Source organism: Lutra lutra, chromosome 10 (assembly GCF_902655055.1).
Source record: "Lutra lutra chromosome 10, mLutLut1.2, whole genome shotgun sequence".
NCBI lineage: Eukaryota > Metazoa > Chordata > Mammalia > Carnivora > Mustelidae > Lutra > Lutra lutra.
Window position 1 is genome coordinate 41,729,398 of NC_062287.1, and position 27,229 is coordinate 41,756,626.

Consider the following 27,229-nt stretch of genomic DNA (forward strand, 5'->3'; position numbering starts at 1 on the left):
CCACCTAGGTACCCCAAGTTTACCTTAATTTTCTAAGAGTGTTATCTTTTATACGGATGCTTGCAGCTATCATGAAAATATCTCCCCAAGCAAAATACATGGTAAACAAATCCAGAAACCCTGAGAAAATACCTCAAAATGACCTCTCCCTGCCCTTCCTCCCTTGATCCTCTACTTGAAGCATGCACAGTTTAATATTAATTAACCTTGGGCATCTAGCCAACAGAGACCCACACTCCCTTTTCTTTACAACATGTATCATAATACAAAATTACCTCATATTTATGAATTCTATGCTTATGTAAGTTCCCTGAGGGTGAAGAATTGCTGTGCTCTGTTCATCTCACGTTCCCAGAGCTCTGAGGAGTCCCTGGCCTAGAAGAACTGTTCAATTAATATCTGTGGGCTAAATGATTAATTTACCTGGTTCTACAGCTCCTCTGAGAGTCCCAATCACATTGTATATTCTCGTCACTTTGTTGTTAGAAAGGATGTGCATCTTGACTTTTCTAATGCAAAAATAAAGGACACACTCTGAAAATACTAGTTAACGCTCTGTCACCCACAATTTTTTAACTCTTACATCATTTTAAAGATTTCTAAATGTTCACATGCCAGAATTCCATTGTTCAGTTGTCTGATACTAAGGATGTAAGTGCTCTCCCCTCCACAACTTGTGGGATTTCTTTTTCCTGCTGGTACTAGATATATTTTACTTTTTCAGTCATCCTCTGTAATTTTTTTTTTTTTTTTGAAAAAAGATTTCCTTCCCCGAAAGAGAGTTACAATAGAAAGAGTCTCTTAACTGTGTAGAAAAGTTTCCAAGAAAGCCAGGTCCAACATTGTAGGGCACTTGGAGACTTCCTTTCCAGCTGCTATCTGGAGGCGGGGCCCCACCCATTTTCCTGTTGAATGCAAAAAGTGTTATTAGCTGAAGGAACACTTTGGAGCTACCAGTTAAAATGTCAGTGAGCTCGCTTTCTTGAGGGCCTGCTCCTAGGCTTCTATGAGTCAGGGAAATGCCATCTACCCCTCACTATGGCTCTTACGATGAGGGATCTACTGTCACTCCTCCTTCAAAGATGAGAGGCATGAGGCTTAGAGAGACAGGTAACACGCGTGAAGTCATGCAGCTGGTGTGTGGTACAGCTGAGGGTCAAACCGCTGGTAAGAATCCAGACTCTGCATTCCCAGTTTCAACAGAAAGCCAGTTTACAAAAGTGCTTTCCAGAGCACACACTGGGGAAAGAGCTCTGACGTCACACTTGGGGATTTTCTAGTTTGTTATTTTTCCCACTGATAAATATCATCTTTCACAAAGTCCTTCCACACACATCTATTAGAGAGTGAAGAAGAGCAAAGGAAAAGCTTTCACTTCAATCAACAGGCCCTAAAAGCTTCATGCTATTTTTTGTTTTGTTTTGCTTTAATTTAAAAAGGTAGAGAGGCGCCTCGGTGGCTCAGGTCATGATCCCAGGGTCCTGGGATAGAGCCTCTCATCAGGCTCCCTACTCAGAGGGGAGCTTGCTTCTCCCTCTGCCTGCTGCTCCCCCTGCTTGTGCATGCGCTCTCTTCTCTCCCTGTCAAATAATAATAATAATAATAATAATAATAATAATAATAATAATAATAATAATTTTAAAACTTTTTAAAAAAGTAGAAAGACTCAGGCAGACCAGCCAGTACATGCCACTAGCCCTGGTTATTTCTCAGAGGTTAACTGAGAAAGATAATGTGATAAAATTTATGGGACGAAGGGGTTCTTGTGGTTTTACTTCAGCATAACTGCCTTTACTCTTTTAAGACCACTGATTCATTCATTCTTGATTTCAACATGGAAACCAAATGTGCCCTTGCTACACTGTAACAAAGAATGTGGTTCAAGGGAAAATTAAGAGCATGAGAAAGATCAATCTATCTTTTATGACCTTATCTTTCCTCATAGACAACCCCACACACCCTCGGCTTCGCAATGGAGCAAGGTCTCCAGCTCCCTCATTCATTCTGGGCCTACACACACCTGCTCTTCTCTGCCTGCCTCTTTGAGGAAATGGGAACAATTCAACTTGACCTAGAAGCCACAATACACACAATACTAAAACAACCGATTAGATTATCTTCTCATAGAAAACTAATTATAGGTAATATTCTATTTTAAAATGCTCTATCAGAGAGTAAATGCTTACTTTTTTTTTCCCAGGAGTTTGGCTAACAAACATAATTTCAAGTAATACACTACATAATTTGTTTATCTATTTATAATAAAATTTCACATAAAGACCATCAAGTAACATGAAGAGGCATTTTACATTGGTAAAAAGCATAATCAGTCAAAACAGCAGAGTATTAAATATGCAAAAATGTTGCAGAACATATGTGAAGAAATATATACCTATGCTGGATTATACATAAAATATTTCTATAATGATATATTGTAAGTTAACAATACTAATTGCTTTGGTGGGGTAATGGGTAAGATGGAAACCTTTTACAGTATACCCTTTGAATTTTAAACCGTGTAAATGTTATTTCCTTCTTGAAATAAAAACATGATAAACAAAAGAATGTAAATTCATCAGGAAGAATAACAGTAAATTTGTGTATTATAATAGAAGGAAGGAAATGAATAGTCCATATTCCCACAAAATAATAAAATATAAAGCTACAATTGTAGTGCCCCACAAGACAAGCAAACAGATCACTGGAACAGAATTTAATAGTTGTATGTAAGACTCTGATGTATCCATGTGGGAAATATAATACATCTATGGAGAACAGAAGTTTTAGTCAATAAATGTTACTGACATAATTAAGAATATATTCTGCTTTAGGTACTTATTTAGGTACTTATTTAGGTATACTCTATAAATAAAACATAAATTCTAAGAATATAAAAAAGTTGAATATTAAACTTTCAAACCACAAAAATTTCAGGAAATATAAGTAAATGTTGAAAATGTCTCTGAAAATATTTGATTGGATAGGCGATGCTCAACAAATATGTATGAACAGCATTGCATTTAAAATCGATATCCTGGGGGCGCCTGGGTGGCTCAGTGAGTTAAAGCCTCTGCTTTGGCTCAGGTCATGATCCCAGGTTCCTGGGATCGAGCCCCACATCGGGCTCTCTGCTCAGCAAGGAGCCTGCTTCCCCCTCTCTCTCTGCCTGCCTCTCTGCCTACTTGTGATCTTTCTCTGTCAAATAAATAAATTTAAAAAAATCTTAAAAAAAAAAAACCTATATCCTGTAGCAAATCAATTTTTATTTGTCCGTTTGGCAAAGATTTATTGTCTATAATGTTCAAGACAGTGTGATCTACTCACTAAGGAACACAGATAATATACATGACAAGGTGGTTCTACCGAAGAGTGTAATCAGAAGTTGATCAGATATAAAGTCAACTATAATATAAAACAAAGCAAGATAAATGATAGAAAAAGTTGTAAAGAATATAGACAAAGGAAAGCTTAATTTAGCTTGTGGGATCATGAACAACTTTCTAGAGGTTTTACTTATTTGAATTTTAAAGGATTAATTAAGGTCTGGACATGGGAAGATGATGTGAAGAATGTTCCAGGTACAAAGTATGGTATAAAGAGGTACAGAAGCAGAAAAGCATAGGGCAAGTGTAAGGCATGGTGACTGTTTTGGCTGCATTATAAGATGACTAGGGTAACCATGAGAGAAGCCTGAAAATGAGTAAAACTTTGTTTCTAGGAAAATGGAAATGTGCTTTACCCTATTCTTCCTGATAAGTACAACTAAGTTCTCTGGACCGTAAGTGTATAGAAAATAAACATAGGCTCTGCTTATTAATTATATAATGTTTATTAATCCAACTACAAAAGAAATAATTTACCAATCAATAATAGATGGGAATTTGGGAAAAATGCAAATCTATGGAAATCAAACAGCTGACTCCTAAATACCCAATGGCTGAAAGAAAAAAATCACAAGAGTAATTAGAAAATACTTGGTGTTGAATGGAAATGAAAACACAACATATCAAAACTTAAAGGATGCAGCTAAAGCAGTGATTAGAGAGAAATGTATAGCCATAAACATCTATATTCAAGAAGTAGAAAGACATCAAACAATAAACTAGTCTTCCACCTTAGAAAACTGGACAATAAAGAGCAAACTAAGCTAGTATCAATCATAAGAAAGGAAAGAACAAAGATTGTAACAAAAATAATTAGAGAATAGAGGAAAAAAATAGAGAAAACCCAGGACACCAAAAGTTGATTCTTTGACCAGATCAACAAAATTGACAAGTAATAGCATGACAGATGTTATTATTATTGCTGTCATTATTGTAGGTGTTGCTATCACAATCCTAGTTACTCAGGGAGGCAAATGAAAGCCATGTAATCACATTCCCTTCAGTATAGATGGGAATCCCTCCCACCCAAGGAAATGTGGTTTTGCTTTACTTTAACTCACATCTCATCATCTTTTATTGAAATGCTCAGCATTCTTGGGCCATTATATGATTTTGTATTTCTCTTCATCGTCTCACAGATTTATTAAGAAATTCCCATTTTATGATGTATCCAACTTGTAAAACATCTTTTGCAATTAATACATCATGTTAAATGGTTAACTGTTTGTGGACATCTGAGAATTAACTGTCAGGGACAACAAGCATACTCCTCACCTAAGTGTGCTGAGGGAGAAAATTTACACAGTGAAATTCATAAACAAATTATATATTTTTTGAAAAAAATGTATAAGACTAAATTCTAACTTTGTAGAATGTTTCATTATATCTTAGAAAGTATGGAAGAAGAAATAGGAGAGGGGCCCCACTGGCTCAGTTGGTGGAGTATGCGACTCTTGATCTTGGGGTTATGAGTTCGAGCCCCACGTTGGCTGTAGGGATTACTTAAAAATAAAATCTTAAAAAAAATAAAAGAAATAGGAGCTGTCTTCCTGCTCTTAATATATAAAGATCATCTCCTATTTCTAAGTAGACTGTGCTTCCAAGTTCATTTTTAATTATGGTATTCTCAAAGCAAAATGCACTTTTCCATGGTAGTGATGTTATTAGTGGTGATTGCATTTACAAGATGGCTTAAAGAAGCTGACTTAAGTACATCAGAGACAAACTGCATTTATGATTTTTTCTTCTGATCAAGTAATTCTAGCCCATATTTAGGACATAGCCGACTTCAGAGCAGTCAAATGGTAGACATAATTAAGTATACCTCAAATCAATTCTATAAGATCTTTTCTTTTTTCCTTCCATGAATTATTTTTCTAATTACAAAGATAATAGAGGTTTTTAAAAACTTTTACATAATTGAGATTATTCTATGTCTCTGCATATCTATATATTTATCTCTAGATATCTAGATAGCTAGATAAATCTGCCATTTCCACTTAGTAGTGTAGCATATGCATGTTTCCATATTATTACATATTCTTGTAGAAGATGTATTTTAACAGCTCCATGTACTATTATAGGCAGTGATGTATCTGACTACTTACCGATTATTAAAGATATCTGTTATTTATAGTTTTCCACTATTATAAGTAATGTTATAATCACTTTCATCTTTTAAATATCAAAGATATTTAGACTTTATAAATATGTTTAGATAAACACACAGCCATGGTGCCCTCAGAAGTTGTGCCTGGATCCTGAATTCTAATCCATGTGGCAAAGCTGAGTCCAAAAGCAAAAAAGACCAAGGTGCTATTCCTTAATCTGCCCTTAAATGGAACAGGTCCCTCCACTACTCCAAATGTCAGCCTTCTCAACTGTAAAAGGAGGTCATAAGAAGTCTCCTTATGGAGACTGGAATTAAATGATTAAGAATGCCTTAAACTCAAATAAGAAAAGGTACTACCTGGCCAGATGCTTCTCTCACACCTACTTACAGAGAAGTCATGCTCTCTTCTTCCTAAAGGAGACTGGACAAGAAGGTACATGCAGATGGAAAAAAGCAGGGCAGGACTGGGGAAAGGGTTCCAACATCAGGAAAGCAAAGGGGGAAGAAGAATAGAGAGGAAAATAAAATGGAATTGCTCTCCCAGGGTGTTATCACAGGTCACACAAGTTGTGGACAATACGAGGATGAGATGAGTAAGAGAGTTCTCAGGAGAAAAGCTTGTGAGAGAAATAGCGGGGGGAGGCGGGACAAGGCTGAAAAGCCAACAGACTGCAATGCAGGTTTCATGCGGGTAAAGGAGAAAGAGAAGGAAGGAAAGGGTGGTGGGGTGGTGGCGTCAAGTTGGGTAAGCCTGCCTGCCATAGAATCCTGAGACAAAGTCTCCCATGAGAGAGTTTCCCATGTGCCTCCCAGCGATGGGCCTGTTTTTAGTTGTCCCTGCTGCAACCAGTCACTGACTGGGAACGCCTGTGGGAAGTGAGGCCTTGACCCAAACAGGGTGATGGATTTCAAAGCGCAGTAGCTAACACCACTGATCAATCATGCCCCTACAGTTGGAGAGCTGGAAGTCTCATTTTTATGACTGTCACACACTAGATACCACTCCGTACCATAAATTCCAGGCTAGAACCACAATTCTTTAGCATGGTGACAAAATCATAGGTTCTACCATATCAGAGAATTTCAGCATTTCTGAATATTGAAGAAATAGTCAGATGTTGAATACTGTCGATAGTTGAAGATGGCCAATAAAGAGAAATATCTCAACAGCCACCTGTCTGCTGCTGACAAACTTACTCCAGGAGCTTCTGTGCATCATCGTACCCAACTGGATGGACAGGAATGCTCGGAAGACCAACAGCCTCTGTGATTTCACGTCTATAAGCGTATTCTGAAAAAAGTGGAACACATCTTAGTAAAAATTCAGTCCCTTTCTTTTTTCTTTTTTCAACGTCTTTTTTTTTTTAAGTTATGTATTTATTTGACAGAGAGAGAGATTACAAATAGGCAGAGAGGGGTATTCGTCTGTGATTTAACAGTCTTGCATTCAACACAGCAGTATTCACCACAACACATTCCCTCCCCAATGTCCATCACCCAACCACCCCATCCCCCCACACCCCTCTCCTTCAGCAACCCACAGTTTGTATCCTGAGATTGTCTCTTATGGTTTGCTTCCCTCTCTGGTTTCATCTTCTTTCATTTTTCTCTCCCTTCCCCTATGATCCTCTGCTTTGTTTCTTAAATTGCACATATCAGTGAGATCATATGATAATTATCTTTCTCTGACTGACTTATTTCGTTCAGCATAATACCCTCTAGTTCCATCCGCATCTTTGCAAACAGCAGGATTTCATTTTTGATGGCTATATAATATTCCATTATATATACACATCTTCTTCATCCATTCATCTGTCAATGGACATCTGGACTCTTTCCATAGATTGGCTATTGTGGTCATTGCTGCTATAAACATTGGGGTGCAGGTGCCCCTTTGCATCACTACATTTGTATGTTTGGGGTAAATACCCAGTAGTGCAATTGCTAGGTGTAGGGTAGCTCTATTTCCAACTTTTTGAGGAACCGCCATACTGTTTTTCAGAGTGGCTGCACCATTTTTCAGTCCCACCAACAGTGTAGGAGGGTTCCCCTTTCTTTGCATCCTCACTAACACCTGTCATTTCCTGACTGGTTAATTTTAGCCATTCTGACTGGCGTGAGGTGGCATCTCACTGTGGCTTTGATTTGTATTTCCCTGATTTGGTGACCTATTTTATCCAAGATATACACCTTAGCTATTTTTAAACCACACAAACTCAGGGGTGCCTGGGTGGCTCAGTGGGTTAATTATCTTTTTTTTTTTTTTAAAGATTTTATTTATTTGTCAGAGAGAGAGGGAGAGAGAACAAGCACAGGCAGACAGAATGGCAGGCAGAGGCAGAGGGAGAAGCAGGCTCCTGCTGAGCAAGGAGCCCGATGCGGGACTCGATCCCAGGACGCTGGAATCATGACCTGAGCCGAAGGCAGCTGCTTAACCAACTGAGCCACCCAGGCATCCCGGTTAATTATCTTTTGTCTCCAGTCATAATCCCAGGATCGTGGGATCAAGCTCCACTTGGGGTTCCCTGCTCAGTGGGGAGCCTGTTTTTCCCTCTGCCCCTGCTCAAGCTCTCTCTGTCTCTCTCTTTCTCATAAATAAATAAAATCTTAAAAAAAAACCCAAAACACACACACACAAACTCAGTGATCACAGATATTTGTAAACCTTATCAAATAGCTGAGTACATTCAAAATAAAATGGCTCCCTTTATTCATGACCGACAATTTTACAGGGAAGCACTTCAGCCCTCACAAGCATGTGTATCCGGAGCCAGGCTGCCGGAAGCGCTCACTTTTCGGTGTGATGATCTGGGCAGCTGCCCTCTTGTCTCCGTTTCCTTCTGTCAAGCACAGGCAGTAATATTATGAAGCTAATAGTTCTGTTAATACGTGTAAGAGCTGTCATTCAGGAAACACTCCTAGAAAGTTATCACTACGGTATTTATATAACAGATGCAATAAGCATTTTCTGGACTCTACTTTATTTTTTTTTAAAGATTTTATTTATTTATTGAGAAACAGAGTATGGGCAGGGAGAGGGGCTATGAGAGAGGGAGATAGAGAATCCTCAAGTAGACTCTGGGCTGAGTGCGGAGCCCGATGTGGGACTCAATGTCACAACCAGGAAATCATGATCCAGGCTGAAATCAAGAGTCAGAGGCTTAACTGACCCACCTGGCATGCCACCCAGGCATGCCAGGACTCTATATTTTAAATGTGTCACTTTGGAGGTTTATAGAACTTCTTTTCTGCTGTCCCTTATCCACAAATAGGAAATCCAAAAACTTAAAAACCATAAATTTGGAGGGATTACTTAGCATCAAACCCTGATCTGAAAATAAACAAACAAAAAAACCTGATCTGATGCAAACTCATTTGACAGTGAAATCTAGTTTGAGCAGACATGTGGTTATTCATACTATTTATCCTTTATTACTTACCTCTGCTTATGATTATCTATACATTATTGCAAAATATTTATATGCCTGCTTCCTGTATTCTATCCCAGCATCCTGGGTGTCAGGCAGTATAGGGGATATGCCCCATAGTACTTTTAAATATCTGAAAATACCTGAGTTCTAAAACCCATCAGGCCCAAAGTTAAGGAATAAGAGATAAGGGAGGGGCGCCTGGGTGGCTCAGTCGTTAAGTGTCTGCCTTCAGCTCAGGTCATGATCCCAGGGTCCTGGGATAGAGCCCGGCATCGGGCATCAGGCTCTCTTCTTGGCAGGAAGCCTGCTTCTCCCTCTTTCACTCTCCCTGCTGTGTTCCCTTTCTCACTGTCTCTCTCTCTGTCAAGTAAATAAATAAAATCTTAAAAAAAAAAAATTAGAAAACAATAATAGGTAAGGGACCTAAGCCAATAATTTCCAGTTACTTCTTAGATGTAACGAGAACTTAAAAAGTCATACTTCATCTGGAAACTCTTTAATAGAATCACTTAAAAAATTTTTTTTAGTTTCCTGTGATGATTAAGGTCTGATCACTCACCATTTGCTGGGTAACCAGGTGTGAGAGGGTCCCCTGCACCATTAAGATTTAAGATATTTCCACGCTGGACACCACGTCCAGGCAGATTCCAACCATCTGGATAGGACTTCACCCCAGGAGCAAAGTAATCAGCAGGATCTGAATACAGAATGACTCCTTTGGCCCCTGCCAGCTGGGCATTTTTAACCTGGAAAACACAATGTCTCTCTTATTTCAGGTTGGTTGTTCCAGATTTGATAATATCATTTTTTTTGAAATTACAGTTAAATGAATAGCTAAACTTTATTTTCAATTTTTATCATTAGACCTACAACAAAGGACATCTCACAGAGGACTGGCTTTTGCTTTTTCCTACTTCAGGTTCTAAAATTGAGTTTCTAAGAAAAAAAATAAAATAATAAAATAAAATGGGTTTCTAGGGATGGATCATCCCTCAGAGCTATAGCTTTAGGAAATGTCCATAATAGTGATAACAAGTATTTGCTATTTTTTTCACTAGTCTGGAAGCACAAGAAGAAAGCTGACTCTACAGGCCAGATTTCTATAACTTATGACCAGAAGGGAATATTTTTGAAATTTAATGTCTCGCACAAAAGAGGAAAAAAATGAACAGACCAAATGACAGTAATTTTTTAAAACTGCTATGTAGAATTTGGTTTCTCTGATTACCTATAATAAAATTCACATTAAAATTGAATTTAGTAAGTATTTTCAAAGATAATATTAAAAACAAATATACTGATGGCAACAACAAATACAGTGAATGCTTCTATGTAGACCACAGATAAAATGGGCAGGTTTGGAAAAATCTGCTTGGTTCTCCTTGAACTTCTACACTGGTTCAAACTCCAACGACCCAATTTAAAATCCTTGTCTATAAGCTAGTAAATGTGTCCTCCCCATAACGTGGCTGTATTAAAAAATATGAAAGGATCATGATCCTCAGAAAGTTTTAAGGATACGTTTCTATACAGGTAAGATACAATATATTTTTTTATATTAGGGGTAAAGAAAAAAAATGATTTTTACCTTATTTCCTCTGAAAATTTTCCCATATCTGGCAATCACAATCTTCCCAGAGCAATTGATTTTCAGGTCCCTCTCTAGTTTAAAGAAGTCTTCAGTCTGTGCATAGTTAACATACACGAGATCACCCTGTTGAGATCAGGAATGATTTAGTATAAGTACAATTTAATCTGAGGAGGTTTCTCTACATGAGGACTATTTCACATCTTTGAATGAGGGAAGAGGTAAGAGCAGGCAGGAGAAAAGGAGAAAAGCACAAGCCTCACGTAAGAGATTCAAAGGAGAAATGGACTTGAATTAAGACAAGTGGCTGAGTTAGAGATGTATGAATTTAACAGTAAGCTTGGTCTATATGTCTTCTCTAGAGCGGCTATAACGCTATAGAAGTGTTCCCTCCAAAATGTACATGAATATACATGTTGCTGCATGCAGTCTGGAGGGGTCCAGGCACACTAGGTCAAGAAACCCTTGAGGAGGGGCGCCTGGGTGGCTCAGTGGGTTAAAGCCTCTGCCTTTGGCTCAAGTCATGATCTCAGGTCCTGGAATCAACCCCCGCATCAGGCTCTCTGTTCAGCAGGGAGCCTGCTTCCTCCTCTGTCTGTCTGCCTCTCTGCCTACTTGTGATCTCTCTCTGTCAAATAAATAAATAAAATCTTAAAAAAAAAAAAAAAAAAAACCCTTGAGGACAGCTTCATTCTTAAAGTATATTCACAACTAGTAGCCTAATGAGTCTCCACTACCACCCATAAGTAAGAAAACTGCTTTAGGAGTCTGGTTTCATATCATTAGTGTGACCTCATGCAAGTCTTAATAACATCTCTGAATCTCAGTATTCTCATTTGCAAAATGACCTGTTAGATGAGACCAGGATTCTTCATTTTTTTCTCACCTACTTCCTACATTAATTTTGAAAAACAACAATAGCCCCTCATATATTTACTTGACATCTAAAATTGTTTATCACACCTTTAAGTAGCTACAACAAATGCAATTGCCAGTATACTATAACTACTAATATTCTGAGAAGCAATTTTACATCACTTTTTATGTGTATCCAAAGAAATATACACACTATACTGATTTTCTATTCAACATCATCCATTTGAAAAGGAAGACACTTTTCAGTCAGAATTTTATCACCTCTTTTCTTCTCAAACTTCTGTCTTATTCCCCTTTCCTCAAAAAATTTTACTTTAAGGTAAAATATATTTGTGCTGGACACTGAGATGTGCTGCCCAGATTCCCCTTCGATGAGGACCTTTTGGCTCCAACCGCAAGGAAGGCTCTCTGCAAACAGCCTTCAGTTCTCAGGTCTCTTCAGGAATTGCCTCAGCTATAGACAACAGCCCTGCTCAAAGTCATGCCCCTTCTTGGGGTGTCACAGTCTGTGACTGGTCAGTGGGAAGTATAAAGCGTTGGACATTTTAGTCCAACCCGGGACATTTCTGAAGCACTCTTTTGACTCCAGAAACGCCCTCAGGCCAGCCTACACTGTCCCTGAGCTGCCTTTGAGGTTCACAGCTCCCTCTGCTCAAACCAGCTTCTCTTCCCTCCCAGGACACAATTATTGATCCCAAGAGAATACCTCTTAATTAACGTCTAGGATGCTACATTTCATTTCAGTTTCTGTGACCTAGAATCTAGGAATGCCTAGAAGTCTTTTCTTGATCACTACCAAACTTCCCTTGATTAAGAATATACGTGTGTGTGTGTGTGTGTGTGTGTGTATGCACATTTTAAAAATGTCTTATAATAGGATGTGTGCACTAAGAAAATTCTTTAGGAGTAAGCTAATTATTAGCAGTATCAGATTGAGTCCAACAACATTACAAATTTGTGTAAATTATACCCAACCATAAAATTTTACTTGAAATATATTTCTTAATGCTATTAGATATTAAAACATCAGGTCACTGGATGAAAAAATTGTTGCTAGAATGAGACAGGACTCCACATTAGTTCTATTCACATTTCTTGTTTTTAGACTTAATTTCTGAGAAACCTTAAGATAGGAGTAAAAGAAGTTCTATTGCAGAATTCTCACTAAGTTATTTAAACTCCTTCCAAGTTACAATGCCCAAATCACACACCGATCTATCATCCAAGTTAATTCTAATGATGTCAGCTAGACGCTCAACTAGGCTCATTTAATTTTGTTCAGTTGCAAACCATATGACTTGCCAAATCTCTTGTTACCAGCTATGAGAATCTTTCACTATTGTCTCTTTGTTCAGAACCTCAGAAATTTTTATGACTCAGAGATATGCTTCATATTGTTTTAGGATGGGTGACAGATATCTTTCATTTGTAAAAATAAGATTAAAGTGAGTATAAATAAGAAAGTGGGAACAAAGTACCAGCAGGACCTGACCATCAGCTAGTTCTCAATCCAATGTCATTGTACCCTGAGAAATCGGTGGTGGACACCATTCTCTTTAAAATGATCTGCCTTTGGAAAGTCTTCACACATCCTAGTTTAAAGTCGCTGGGCTGGACAATTTCTCATATCTCATATCCTTATTTTTATCGTTTCCCTCTTCAGCTACATTTCTCCTAGAACGTGCACAGGAAATGTACAACAGATACTAACAAAAAATTGTTTCCAAGCTAATTCTAGGATTCATTTGACAAACATGTTGAAAATATATCATTACAATTCCAGCAATGTTCTATGAACTAAAGATACAGCATGTCTCTGTCCTGGGAGGAACTTACATTCAAGTGAAATGCAGAAAGATAAGATAATAATAAAAATAATAACTAACAGGTAAATTACATAGTATATTAAAAAGTGGTAAGTGCTGTAGAAAATTATTTCAAAGTTTAAATAGAATCTAGTACTTGGGTGCATGCAATTTTAAACTAAAAGAGGAAAATCTACTGAGAAGGTGACATTTGAATCTTTGCTTCAGTAAAGGGGTTACTTTTAGTTCTTATATTTCTTCCTCAGACAATGCAATATTAATGCACTATTAATGGCCGTATTGTATGCCTCATTTATAATTGTTAGCCCTCTCTTGGAGCTCACTCTTAGTCTGTGAATATAGAATAATTAACCAATTTAATTTCAGTGAATTTTGTCTTAGTGTCAGTGTCCTACTTGAAATTTATCCCTATTTAATATCACCAACTTTGGGGAGACTCCTCCCTTAAATATCTGTAAGTGGCGGCTGTCTTTTGATAAATCTGCAATCCTCACAAAACAAATGAGGGATCAGAGGAGACATTAGTTTAAAAACGACAGTCCACTGTGAAAATGAAAACAAGAGTGATAGATATGTCCTCTGGGCAGTTCACAAATGCAAGCTGTCACCGTAGGTTAGAAAAAGGCTTTGTTTTCAGACAATGACCTTCTTGTAAAGTTTACACTGTACCATTGTTCTATGACTGGGAATAAATACAATCTTGCACTGTTAGCCTAGAATTTTCCATTTCTTGCAAGCTTCCATCTTCCTGCTCTTGTTAATTGAAACAGTACTGGGAGGCAAGGCCTTTGGCTCCCAAAACATGGTTCTTAAGCCCTCAGAATCCATGTCACCTGGGGCCTCGTTGGAAATGAACAATGAAGACCTATCCAAACTCAAGGGCGTGGGAATTAGAAGTGTTTTACAAGCCTTCCAGTCTATCATGGTACGTGTTGACATTTGAGAACTGCTAGATTAGATTATATTTTTATTTTATTTTAGTTTTAGTTTTTAAAAAATATTTTATTTATTTGTCAGAGAGAGAGAAAGATCAAGAATGTGTACAAGCCAGGAGAGCAGCAGGCCGAGGGAGAGGCAGGCTCCTCCTGGAGCAAGAAGCCCGATGCAGGACCCTGGGATCATGACCTGAGCTGAAGGCAGACACTCACCTGACTGAGCCACCCAGGCGCCCTACAGTGAAACATTTTAAGCACAGATATATATAACTTTAAAAAGAATTAGCATTGCACTGGCTAAGTATAGGTGCTCCAGTAAAGCCCATCAGCCAGCAAACTCATCTACTATTTGAACACAAACAAGAAACACAGAATCACAGACTCTTCCTATTAATCTAGAAGAGTTTAGGTCTACTTGAAAGAAATGAGTTAATAATCTCCATGACTCTTGCGAATAAAATAATTCTGTCGAAGTCCAAAAATTACTTGCGATTTCAACCAATTATACATTAAACCCACAAACAAATATGGGAATAATTTTCTCCCTATAGCATTCTGCCTTCTCATCTAGAAACGTAATTTTTTTACATAATATTTTCACTGCTCAATAAATTTTACAGTGCTCTTTAACTACTTCATACTCATTGAAGACTTTTAAAGTGTATTTAACATTTTATGCTCTTTTTTTTTTTAAAGATTTTTTATTTATTTATTTGACAGAGAGATCACAAGTAGACAGAGAGGCAAGCAGAGAGAGAGAGGAGGAAGCAGGCTCCCTGCTGAGCAGAGAGCCCAATGCGGGACTCGATCCCAGGACCCTGAGATCATGACCTGAGCCGAAGGCAGCGGCTTAACCCACTGAGCCACCCTGGCGCCCATTTTATGCTCTTTTAAATTTTTTTTTTGTTATATTTCCTGTTACTATACACTACTTGTACACATGCACTTAACTCTTATCTGATAATATTAATGCTATTTTTAAATAATGATGTATTAGTATTTTTTGTATATTCTGATTATATAGATATATCACTGTAAATAATGAATAAAGAAGACCCAAAGTATAAAAACATAAGGAGAACATTTGGGCAATAATAAAATTAAAGATATCTTTTCAATAAAGGGCAACTTGGGGTGCCTGATTGGCTCAGTCAGGTAAGCGTCTGCCTTTGGCTCAGGTTATGATCCCACAGTCCTGGGTCTGGGCTCTCTGCTCAGCAGAGTCTGCCTCTCCCTCACCCTCTGCCTGCCCCCTGTTTGTGCTCTCTCTCTCAGCATCTCACAAATTAAAAAAAAAAAAAATCCTTAAAAAAATAAGGGGCTTGGGTGGCTCAGTCATTAAGCATCTGCCTTTGGCTCAGATCATGATCCCAGGGTCCTGGGGTCCAGCCCAGCATCAGGCTTCCTGCTCAGGAGGAAGGCTGCTTTTCCCTCTCCCACTCCCTCTGCTTGTGTTCCCTCTCTCGCTGTCTCTCTCCATCAATTAAATAAAGTCTTAAAAAATGGAAAAATAAAAATAAATAAATAAATCAAAAATAAAGGACAGTTTAGATAACATGAACAAATGGATGGAAAATTAGAAAAAGGTTTTGTAATATTTAAACTGTAAGGACCTATTTTATATTTTTATATTTTAGCCAGAGGCTTCCATTGAGGTTAAACAATAACTTTGTTGTTTAACCCTTAAACTGTCCCTGCTCCCCTTCCCCCAGGGGACTTACTTAAAAACAAGTCCCGGAAACCAGCCTTAGGTAACAAAGCTCAAATACAAGGCTGGGTCAGGCCTGGTGGAGACGTGGGATCAGTGGGGGCACGTACTATCTCCAAGCTACCAAGGTGATAGGCTAGTTTCTATGGCTACTGTGGGGTGAATTGTAATTCAATTAGCCACCCTTGTGTGTCCAGGCCCAACCACGTGGCCTTTGCTCTATAAAAGTTAGTCAGGAAAGCAGGGAGGGGTCGCCCTCTCTGTAAGAGGTGCGGCCTTGGCCGGCCAGTTTGACTCTTGATGCCTGGCACGAAATAAAGCTTTGCTTGACCTTCGCTCTGTATCAGTCTCGCTCCTTTAATCGCGGACTCATTATTGGGGCATAACAAAACCAATATGGAATAAATAATGAAAATTTTTAAGAAACCCTTAAATTTAATCAGAAAAAGGCTGGAAATTCTACAGGAAGAAGAGAAGGCTTTCTTAGTCATTGCACAGAATAAAACCAAAACAGCTAATAAATAAATACGTTTATAGATGAGCAACCTCACTTGTAATCAGAGAAATATCTCAAAAATCATAAAGTCAGAGAATTTCAAGTGTTGATGAAAATACATGAGGAAACACGAATACTCATTTAGTGTCAGTGGAAGCAATTAACTGCTACTGTCTGGACACTGTGAAATTAAATATTCCTACAAAACAGCAATCCCACAATGGGTTTACTATAAACAGAGAAACCCTTGCAAGCCCAGACAGGGACACATATGAGGATATTTCCTGCAACGCTGTGCTGATGAGGGTTTCGGAGTAAAGCAGTGCTGTCCTCAAAGAGAATGGGTAAGTTACATGTGGTGTGCATGTAACATGGAATGATAGGCAACAGTAAAAAGTAATGAACTACCCTGACATAAAGCGACACAGACGGAGTTTTTTAAAGGCCATTGATTGAAAAGAGTAAGAGAACAAGCAAGACCTAAAGTTTCATGCTATTTACATAAATTTAAAATACATCAAACACAAAGTAAGGCCATATGTTTTCATATGAGCCTGGGTGGCTCAGTCAGTTAAGTGTCTGACTCTTGATTTTGGCTCAGGTCATGATCTCAGTTTTGTGAGACTGGAGCTTGCCTAAGATTCTCTCTCTCCCTCTCCCTCTCCACACCCCACACGGCCTGCTCTCTTCCTCTAAAGAAAAACAAAAAAAAAGAATATATGCTGCAAAGGACACAAATACATCGGGCAGGAGGAGAGGAAGGAGACTGAGAGTGAGAATGAGAGATGAAAAGAAAAGAAAAGAAATTAAATTAAGGTTCATACATGGGCCCATGATGGTAAGGCACCTTAAGCTTGGAATAAGTCTAAGTGACCTCAGTACACCTGAGATCTAAAATATATATTTTCGGGGCGCCTGGGTGGCTCAGTGGGTTAATGCCGCTGCCTTCGGCTCAGGTCATGATCCCAGGGTTCTGGGATCGAGCCCCGCATCGGGCTCTCTGCTCAACAGGGAGCCTGCTTCCTCCTCTCTCTCTGCCTGCCTCTCTGCCTACTTGTGATCTCTGTCTGTCAAATAAATAAATAAAATATAAAAAAAAAATAAAAATAAAAAAAATAAAATATATATTTTCGCTTCCAAAAATATCTCTTCACTTCCAAATGTTGTATCTCTCATTTCCTATCTCATGTCAACTATGAAATAATTATGATTGCAAGCATTCTATTTATGTGCTAAATATTAGAAAAAATTTTCTAATATTATACCATTAAGAAGCAAACTATTCATGTGAAGTAAATTTCATACAACCAATGGAAAATACTCTTTCATTCTAAGTTTGCAAGAGTTTTTAAATTATAAGTTAATAAATCCAATAAATTTGAAAATAAAAAATAATATTTTCTCTCTTACTTATTAAAAAATATGGCACTACCTGGTATTAAATCATCTTTATGTTCTTGCAATAAATCCTAATTGACTAATAAAAGCCCTCCATTAAGTGATACTTCAATATACCCAACTGTCAATTAACAATTTCTTTTGACTATATCCCGGGCAGTTTAACCAAATACATTCAAAATTGAATTTACTTACTGTCAAATATTATAATAGGAAAGACAACTTTTAAAAAGATAGTAATAAATTATATTGACCGCTTTCAATTTAGCTTTCTTATAAAAAACAAATGTACCTCACAGGAATCTGGGGATTGATTACAGAATTTCAGATGATAGTTATGCACACTGCTTTACTGAGTAGACCACACAGAATTTTCTAGAATGGACATTCATGCTCTTCATTTGAAAATGGCAACAATACTATTATTCAAGTTCTTTAAAAACTAATCAGTGCTATGTAACAGTAGTAATTAAGGCAGTGTTTTCATACAATGGAAATTACTTAGCAATAAAAAGGAATGAATTAAAAGCTAAAACACGTGAATCTCATAGACTCTAATTTAGTGAAAGAAACTGGACACAAATGATTACATGCTGTACGATTCCATAGATACGGATTTTAAAATAGGCAAAACTAATCAATGTGGCAAAAACAATTAGAATGACTGCCTGGCAGGGGGTCGGGGGTGTGATACTGACTGAGAAAGGGCATAAAGTTACTTTCTGAAGTGATGGTAATATTGTGTGTGTTAAGGGGTCTGGATTACACAGGTACATGCATTTGTCAAAAGTCAGTAAATGTACGTTTTGGATTTCTGCTCTCACTGCAGTAGATTTTACCTTTAAAAACTGTCGACAAAGCAATAAATGGTGCTTTTTCTTATTAAGAAATTCTAATGTCCTATGAAAAGGGGGTAAATTTGAATTATGTCAAAATCTCCTTATCACTCTTTGTTTCCTGCATGTATGAGGGGGTTCTGTCTGTTATTTGTATATTATTGTATTGCATTGTTACCTCGGGCATCCCCTGGGGAGAGAAGGCATTAAATGGTGGCACAACATCTGAAACATTTTCATATCCTGGAGGAAGTGGTTCAAACAATGACGAGTTGAAAATCTGGAAAAGTAAAAATAAACTAGTCGAAACCGAGTCAGGTAAAGTTTGATTACTACAAACAAACAAGGAAAAATGTACTTTATCGTTGCTGCCAATAAAGGGTTTTGTATTTTGTATTTTGAAAATACATATCAAATCCCCAGCACTGTGCTAGAAGAATAAACTACAGACCCAGAGAGCATCTACAGAGCACCAGGTTTGACTTAGGAGGGAAATTTTAACACCCAAATAAAAAGTAGCATTATACTGTAATCTTAAACCCTTATAACATTGCTAAGATAATTATTTAGCAACAAATTAAATACCAAATTTGCTTCAATAAAAAAACTTACATTTGGGGGTAGAATCCATATCTAATAGTATCTAGATACACTGAACAACATTCACACTGAAAAGAACTAAAGATGCTGAACTATATATAAAATAGTATCTTTTTAAGTGTATCATCAAATTGGAAGGAAAAAAAAAGTAAGGAACCTCAGAATCCAGAAAAATGGGGTGTGAAAGCAGGAATCTCAAGAGATTGCACTAAAGCCTGCCTTTGCCTTCGTTGGACCCATGAGAGCCAAAACAGAAATTCTGAGATGGTCCAGATAATGGAGTATAATAAGATACCACTGCATAAAGCTGGATTGCCAAAGAACACCCTTTAGGGTTAAGGATAGTACATATGAGGGCTTGTAAACTGAAGAGAGGGGGGCCTGGGTGGTGCAGTTGGTTGGGCATCTGATTCTTGGTTTCAGCTCAGCTGGTGGTCTCAGGGTTGTGAGATTGGGCCGCACGTTGGGCTCTGCACTCAGCATGGAGTCTGCATGGGATTCTCTCTCCCTATGCACCCCCTCTCTAAAAATCAATCAATCAATCAGTCAATCTTTCTAAAAAAGAGATAGAAGAAAATAGAAAGGATGTAGAGGAGCCAAATTTGAATATATAATGATTAAGAATTTTCCAAACTGACAAAATTATGAACTCTTAAGATTCAGATGGTCCAGTGAATCCTGGCCAAGCTAATAAAAAACTAATCTACCTCCAGACCGGTCACAGTAAAATTATGATATTCAATATACTACTTAATGTTCAAAGTTACAAAAGAGAGATTATACAAGAAACCCAAACAGAATAATAGACTGCCACTCACTTCTCAACAACATTAATGGATACCATAAAGCTGTCAAATATCCTCTCCATGTGTGAAGGGACAGTAACTGCCAAACTACAAATCTAGGTCCCACAAAAATATCCTTCCTTTGGAAAATGAAATGGGGATGCCTGGGTGGCTCAGTCGATTAAGCATCTGACTCCTGATTTCGGATTGGGTCATGATCTCAGGGTGGTGGCATTGAGCCCCATGCTGGACTGCAAGCTGGGTGTGGACCCTGCTTAAGATTCTCTCTCTTCTTCCCTCTGTCCCTCCCCTTGTGCATGTACCTCCCATCCCCCCCTCCAAAAGACTTAAAAAAAGGAAATGAAAGACACATTTCCTACCAAAAATTAACAGCTTGGAGCCAAACTTTAAAAAAATCTCTAAAGGGGGGGCACCTGGGTGGCTCAGTGCTTAAGCCTCTGCCTTCAGCTCAGGTCATGATCTCAGGGACCTGGGATTGAGTCCCACATCGGGCTCTCTGCTCTGCAGGGAGCCTGCTTCCTCCTCTCTCTCTCTCTCTCTCTGCCTGCCTCTCTGCCTACTGTGATCTCTGTCTGTCAAATAAATAAATAAAAATCTTAAAAAAAAATATCTCTAGAGGATATCATTGAACAAAACAAATAAAGCCTCTAAAAGAAGCTCTAAGATGATTCAAGAAAGACTGATAAGGAAGGTATCCTGATTGTGGGAAAAATGAATAAATATGTACTGTACATAATAATGAAAAGAATTATTCAAGGTGACAAGAACAAGACTGAATTAGAATTATGGGCATAAACTGATAGGGTATGACCAAAGTGAAAGTATTCTAAGATGTCTGTATTGTAGAAACATTGACTGAGCCCCATACATACTTTAAGGTTTTGCTGAGTCATTTTGACCTTGGAAAACGTTCAAGTATAGCTTCTCTGGGAGCCCAGAAGCAGAGCCCACAAACATAAGAAGTTGAAAACTTCCTTTCTTTTATCACAACCAGGAGTTGATTTGGGGGATATTTATTTCTATTTCTTTCTTTACTTTTTTTTAAGAAGATTTTATTTATTTATTTGACAGACAGACAGAGATCACAAGTAGGCAGAGAGGCAGGCAGAGAGAGAGGGGAAGGAAAGCAGGCTCCCTGCTGAGCAGAGAGTCCCTTGCGGCTTGTCCCAGGACCCTGGGATCACGACCTGAGCCCCAGGCAGAGACTTTAACCCACTGAGCCACACAGGTGCCCCTCTACTTCTTTAAATAACATGCTGTGTTTCAGATTTAGGCATTAGCTATGGATATTGTGACAGTTCAACTGTTTTTGTCCCTCTGTTCCACCTGTGAATGCTTTTGTATTATCACCATCTCCCAATGTAATTTAACTATTGTGACTATTCAGAGCTGAGTTCTGTGGTAAACTGTAAACTTTTACTCTCCTGCACAACACACACAAGTTCCTCTTTCCACTGGCAACAAATACGACTAGTGTTCTATAGATGCTACCAGAAATATTTCAAATATATACAGACACATTATCTTATCTTTGTTCATGTAGAGATAACACATGGTATAGGTTGAACTGTACACTGCCTTTTTTTGTGTCATAAAAGGTAAACAGAAATTTGTAAACTAAATTGTTTTAGTTATATTCAGAATACATAATTTGAGGCTAATATTAGTGAATTCTGGAAAGTGAGCAATGCTTTCTGGTATATAGTCTACCTTTGATAAAGTTCCTCCAAAAAAGTTGTTTCCTTGACCTTACTAATTTCTCCTACTTGTTAGTATTACTTATAAACTTGCTATAAAATCTCCTCGTACAGAGAAGCTGTAAAATCGAAGATTACCATATTGGCAAATTGAGTGAGACCAACTTGAGTCCTCCCTTGGCTGAAAGATGTGCTGATGCAAGGACTTTGTTTCTAGATGGATTTGTATTGTACTTTATTACAGTTTCTTTTATAATCTTTCTCAATGATTCAGATGAGTTTTGTACCCTAAGTGGGTCACAGAAGAATTACAGGCTATATGGAGGATGTGGGGATTTTTGAAGGTTGCTACGGTTTCATGTTAGGATCTGTGTGCCTCAGGAAAGGTAGATATTTGGTGCTCTTGTTGGGATAACATAACGTCAGGTTCACTCCCAGTCTCCCATCACTGTTCGTACCCATGCCTAGGACCAGGGCCATGTACCATGTTGAAAAGTAGTGACAGATAATCCAAACTCGAAGGGAATTTTTTTAATGTCTCACAATTAATTTTGATAGTTGCTATGACCTTTATCAGGTGATGTAAATTAAGTTCCTTTCCAAGTTTACTAAGTGTTTTTATCATGAATTCAAGTTCCATTTGTTCAACGCTTTTTTGGGGGGAGGATTTTTTTGAGATAAGTATGTAACTTTTCTTTTTCATAATGATAATTATATTACTTATATGTATATATTACACATTTGTCCTGTATTTTTGCAATTTGCTTGTTGGGTTATCATTTCTAGATTATACTTGCCTTACGAAATGAGTGCAGTTTTTAACATTCTTTGAAGTAGGTTGTATTATGTTTAAATGATCTTTTAATCTTTCAAACTTAAAGGAAAACCACTTGGTCTTGATGCCCTGTGTTGTAGGAGTTTTTGAAGAACTGATTTAATTTCTTTGAAGTTATTTGGATTTTTACTAATGCATTCTTGTTTCTTTTTTTTTTTTTTTTTCATTTCATCTCAGCTATGAATTACTGGCACACATCTTCCTAGCATTATCTTTTCTTATCTTTCTTATCTGTGTGGCATCTCTAGAGATGCCTCTTTTCTCATTCCTTATTTATTTAGGTTTATTTAGGCTTTCCTTATATTTTTCCTTATTGATCTTTGTCCATTAGGGGACAAAAGGGATTATTTGGGTGGATTACTTCATCAGTGCTAACCGGATAATTCCAGATTGACTAGTTAAAGGTCACATTCCTGGGAGAGGCTGAAACTGCATTAGGTTGGATATTAAGTCTTGGTTTGCTGAGTGGGGCTCAGGACAAGTAACTCCATTTGGGGCCTGTTGTAACTTTTCCTCCAACAGATAAAAAGAAATTTAGAATTGTTGGTGAAATGAAACACTTAGGTAGTGACCCTCTTTCTCTCTCTCTTTTTTTTTTTTTTAAGATTTTATTTATTTATTTGACAGACAGAGATCACAAGCAGGCAGAGAGGCAGGCAGAGAGAGAAGGAAGCAGGCTCCCCGCTGAGCAGAGAGCCCGATGCGGGGCTCGATCCCAGGACCCTGAGATCATGACCTGAGCCGAAGGCAGCGGCTTAACCCACTGACCCACCCAGGCACCCCCCCTCTTTCTCTCTTAATAAGATTTTTGACTTTGCCCTAAAACTTACTTTATAAGATAAAACCATTTTTTAAGTCAATATCTACTTGGTGTTTCTTTTTCAGTTTTGTTTCTTTCAAACTTGTGATGTTATGTCCAAGTCACTCCTTATAAAATAGTACATAGCTGATTTTACTTAGTCTGACACGCTATGTTTTTAATCAGATTTTTTCCTTTAAATATTTTTCTAATTGCTGATACACAGCATTTAAGTCATTTTTACTCTCCTATTATGTGATTTTTACTCTTCCTTTTCCTCCCCAATGCTCCTTTTTCTTACGTGGAAATCGTGTATCCTGGGCTGCTGTCTTTTTTTTTTTTTTTTTTTTTTTTTTTTTAGATTTTTATTCATTGATCATCTTACTGAATGTGAACTTGGTGAAAATTTGTATAGTTAATTCATTATCAAAAAGAAATTTGGAGTGCCTGGGTGGCTCAGTGCGTTAAACCCTCTGCCTTCAGCTCTGGTCATGATCCCAGGATCCTGGAATTGAGTCGAACATCAGGCTCTCTGCTTAGTGTGGAGCCTGCTTCCTCCTTTCTCTCTGCCCACTTCTCTTTTCTACTTGTTATCTTTTTGGCATAGATGGACTTGTTGCATTTAATACCTGAAGTCATTAATCAACATTCACATCTAAAACAAATATATCCTTGGAACTGGATTTCAAATACTGCTCTCTTATTGGTCCTTCATCATCTCAATTAAGCAGTAGAGATCCTCTCACCCCATACTCACTGCATTTTATAATACATGTTCCACAAATATTAGTTCCCCTCTTTCCTGGACATCACTAATTTTGGCATTCTATGTTTGATCGAAGAGGTGGTTGTCTCCCTTTTACATGTCCTTGCTTCCATCTCAGCATGTGGGATCTAAGGATGAGTTTCCTTTTTTGCTTTCAACAGCATATATGTTTAAAAAGAAGGGAAAAATAATAAGCTCAGAATATCTTATGAAAACTTAAAAAAAGATGTCTGAAGAATTGGCAATGTATACTGACAATTTACACCTGCCATTTCTAAGTATTCAAGTTTCCACAGTAAGTCAAAATATCTGTTGAAAATAATGTTCTCTGAAAAGTCTACTGAGGCACATTGACTGGATTTCAGAGTGTCATTTAAGCTCAAGTTTTGAAATCATTATGTTCAGACAAGGTCCTTTGTCATCATGAACCCTGGGCTGCTGTCTTAACTTGGGTTCAAATTAAACTCTCTTGCCATTCCTTTACAATTTAAAAGGTTTGTTCATTTTGTGTCAACAGTTGAATAGTGCTTGCTTCAGGAAAGGGAGAATTAGGGAGGAAGCAAGGCACTTTGGAGAAGTATGTGATTCTTTATGTTCAGATGTACTTTGAATGAAAATAAAAAAGGAAAATGAACTAATGATATAGCTTTATAGGAACTAATGATAGGAAGCTTTAGACAGTGTGATATTGTGATTTATAATAAATGTATATTTGATCTTCATCTTTGTCTGGCACTGAGCTCCTAAAACCTCCTAAAAGGAATTTCCTAATGAAAGCAACAAAGCTGTCTATTGTTATGTTAACGACTTAACTTTTGGATACCTCTTAAGGATGGGAGCAGGTAGCCAGGAGAACCAACTTAGTGATTACAGGGTTGGAACTTTCAGTCCCATTGCAAAACTCCCAACCAGGAGGAGAGATGGAGCTGGAAGTTGAATCAATCAATCACCAATAGTCAAAATTTAATCATCACACCTATGTAATGAAGCCTCCATAAAAACTCAAAGGACAGGGTTAAGAGATTCTGGGTTGGTGAACACATGGAGATGTCCAGGGACTGGGGCTCCTAGAGAGGACCTGGAAGCTCTCTGCTCTTTCCCACATACTTTGCCCTATGCATCCTTCATCTGGTATTGATTCGTATCATTTACCATCCTTTTAATAAATCAGTAATCTGAATGTAAAGTATTTTTGCAAATGTTAATTTACTCTAGCAAATTAATCAAACCTGAGGAGGGGATCATAGGAACCTCTGATTTCTGCCCATCTGTCAGAAGTACTGTTAACAACCTGGGCTTTCAACTGGCATCCTGTGTTGAATAGGGTCACTGGAACCTCCAGTCTATAGCTGGTAGGTCAGAAACACAGGCTGGGCTTGCAACTGGTATCTGAATGGGTTGGGGAGGGGGCAGTCTTATGAGACTGAACTCTTACCTAGGGAATCTGACTATCACCACGTAAATAGCGTCAGAATTGAGTTGAATTATAGGGCACCCAACTGGTGTCTGAGAATTGCTTGTTGTGTGTATGTAGGGAAAACACTCCCCATCCCAACAGAAATTGGACAAGGAAGCCAAAGGAGACAGCTAATGCCATTCCAGAAAATCTCCAGAATGATATTTCTACATGATACCTTTATATTATGTGACAAGGTTGAAGAATTTAATAAATGCCAATAATGGCCAAACAATGAAATGGAATAATAAAAGCAAAGTCACAGTCAAAATTGGGAGGTGAAAGAAGGAAAAAAGAAGTGCAAGTTTGTTATTTTCCTCATTGTATAGAGGTCATCCCCAAATCTGACAGATCAAGAGAAAAAAAAAAAATATATATATATATATATATACACACACACATATATGTATATTTATTTAACATTATCTATCTCTTATTTCATCATTAAATAACTTTCCTAAACATACTTTTATAAACTGCTTAGTACTTAATTATATAGATATCTCCCCACTTATTTAACAAATGTTATGGATCATATGTGGTATACTGATATTCCATATAACTTTTTTTTAAATACTTTTTAAATTTTGAGAGAGTTTAATATTTTAAAAAGATAAAGTATTAACTAAAATAATTTAAATAATAGTATGGAAAGTTTTAAATCATATTAGGAAATTTAGCATGGGATTACATCACTGACAGGAAAATGTAACAGCGTATTTGCCATTAAAAGACTGATTTATTAGTCGATAGAAGGTGATCGACATATTAGGAAAAAAAATTTTAAATTTATATATATTTAAATCACATGACATTTTCAGGTCACTGATCAAGCTGGACATATTTGAAGCTATATACAATTGAGAAGGCCCAACTAACAAAAGGACAGAAGGAAACTATCTAGATTGAAAGGGGCTATTTCAGTTAAGATACAATAGCTCTAAAACTAAGGTATGATAAACAGGGTTAAGCAAAAGAGTTGAACTTTACCAGCTTTCATACTGAATACATATCATACTAAGAAATACCTCAATTACTTGTATTATCTTTTCTTCCTCAAGTATATACCCTAACTCGCAAACAAGATTATAAATTCTTTAGATAATCATTCTTTTTTTTTTTAAGATCTTATTTATTTGACAGAGAGAGATCACAAGTAGGCAGAGAGGCAAGCAGAGAGAGAGAGGAGGAGGAAGCAGGCTCCCTGCTGAGCAGAGATCATGACCTGAGCTGAAGGCAGAGGCTTAACCCACTGAGCTACCCAGGCGCCCTTTAGATAATCATTCTATAGACATTCTCTCTAAACTCTCTTCTGCCTTCAAATGCCCACATCCAAGTTCTGGGCACAAAGCTGAACACATGATCCTATAAGCCATGTCACTGAGTACAAATAAAAAGCTGCAGACTCAAACTATACACCAGGTGTCTTGAGTTTCCTCACACCCCCACACTTAGACAGTATCTTTTATAGTCTGAACCTATAAAAAATTGTGTCTATTTTATTTGCCCGGAAGTACTAATATATCATATTCTATATCAACACACAGTACTAAAAAACAGAATATACAACTGTCATCAAGCATTAATTTTTCCAACATCACTCCAAATTCAAACATCATAGGAAAGGAATTGACAATGGCAATGAGATACTAAAGACAACATTCCCAAGTTTCAATAATA

At 37.5% G+C, this 27,229-nt stretch overlaps 1 protein-coding gene and 1 non-coding gene across 4 annotated transcripts in view; both read right to left on the reverse strand.

Moving 5' to 3' along the window:
- LOC125078783 (glutamate carboxypeptidase 2) overlaps positions 1–27,229 on the reverse strand; it is a 61,473-nt gene that overhangs the window by 26,305 nt on the left and 7,939 nt on the right. For all 3 annotated transcript variants that reach the window (XM_047691950.1, XM_047691952.1, XM_047691951.1), the window contains exons 4-9: positions 18,769–18,870; positions 10,516–10,641; positions 9,487–9,673; positions 6,694–6,787; positions 807–905; positions 424–509 (exon numbers count right to left, since the gene is read on the reverse strand). In XM_047691950.1, the coding sequence (XP_047547906.1) occupies positions 424–509; positions 807–905; positions 6,694–6,787; positions 9,487–9,673; positions 10,516–10,641; positions 18,769–18,870 (694 nt within the window). The remainder of the gene's footprint in view (positions 1–423; positions 510–806; positions 906–6,693; positions 6,788–9,486; positions 9,674–10,515; positions 10,642–18,768; positions 18,871–27,229) is intronic.
- On the reverse strand, positions 24,451–24,523 carry LOC125080307 (small nucleolar RNA SNORD107). The gene has a single exon (XR_007121328.1). It is a non-coding gene; the product is annotated as a small nucleolar RNA SNORD107 (small nucleolar RNA).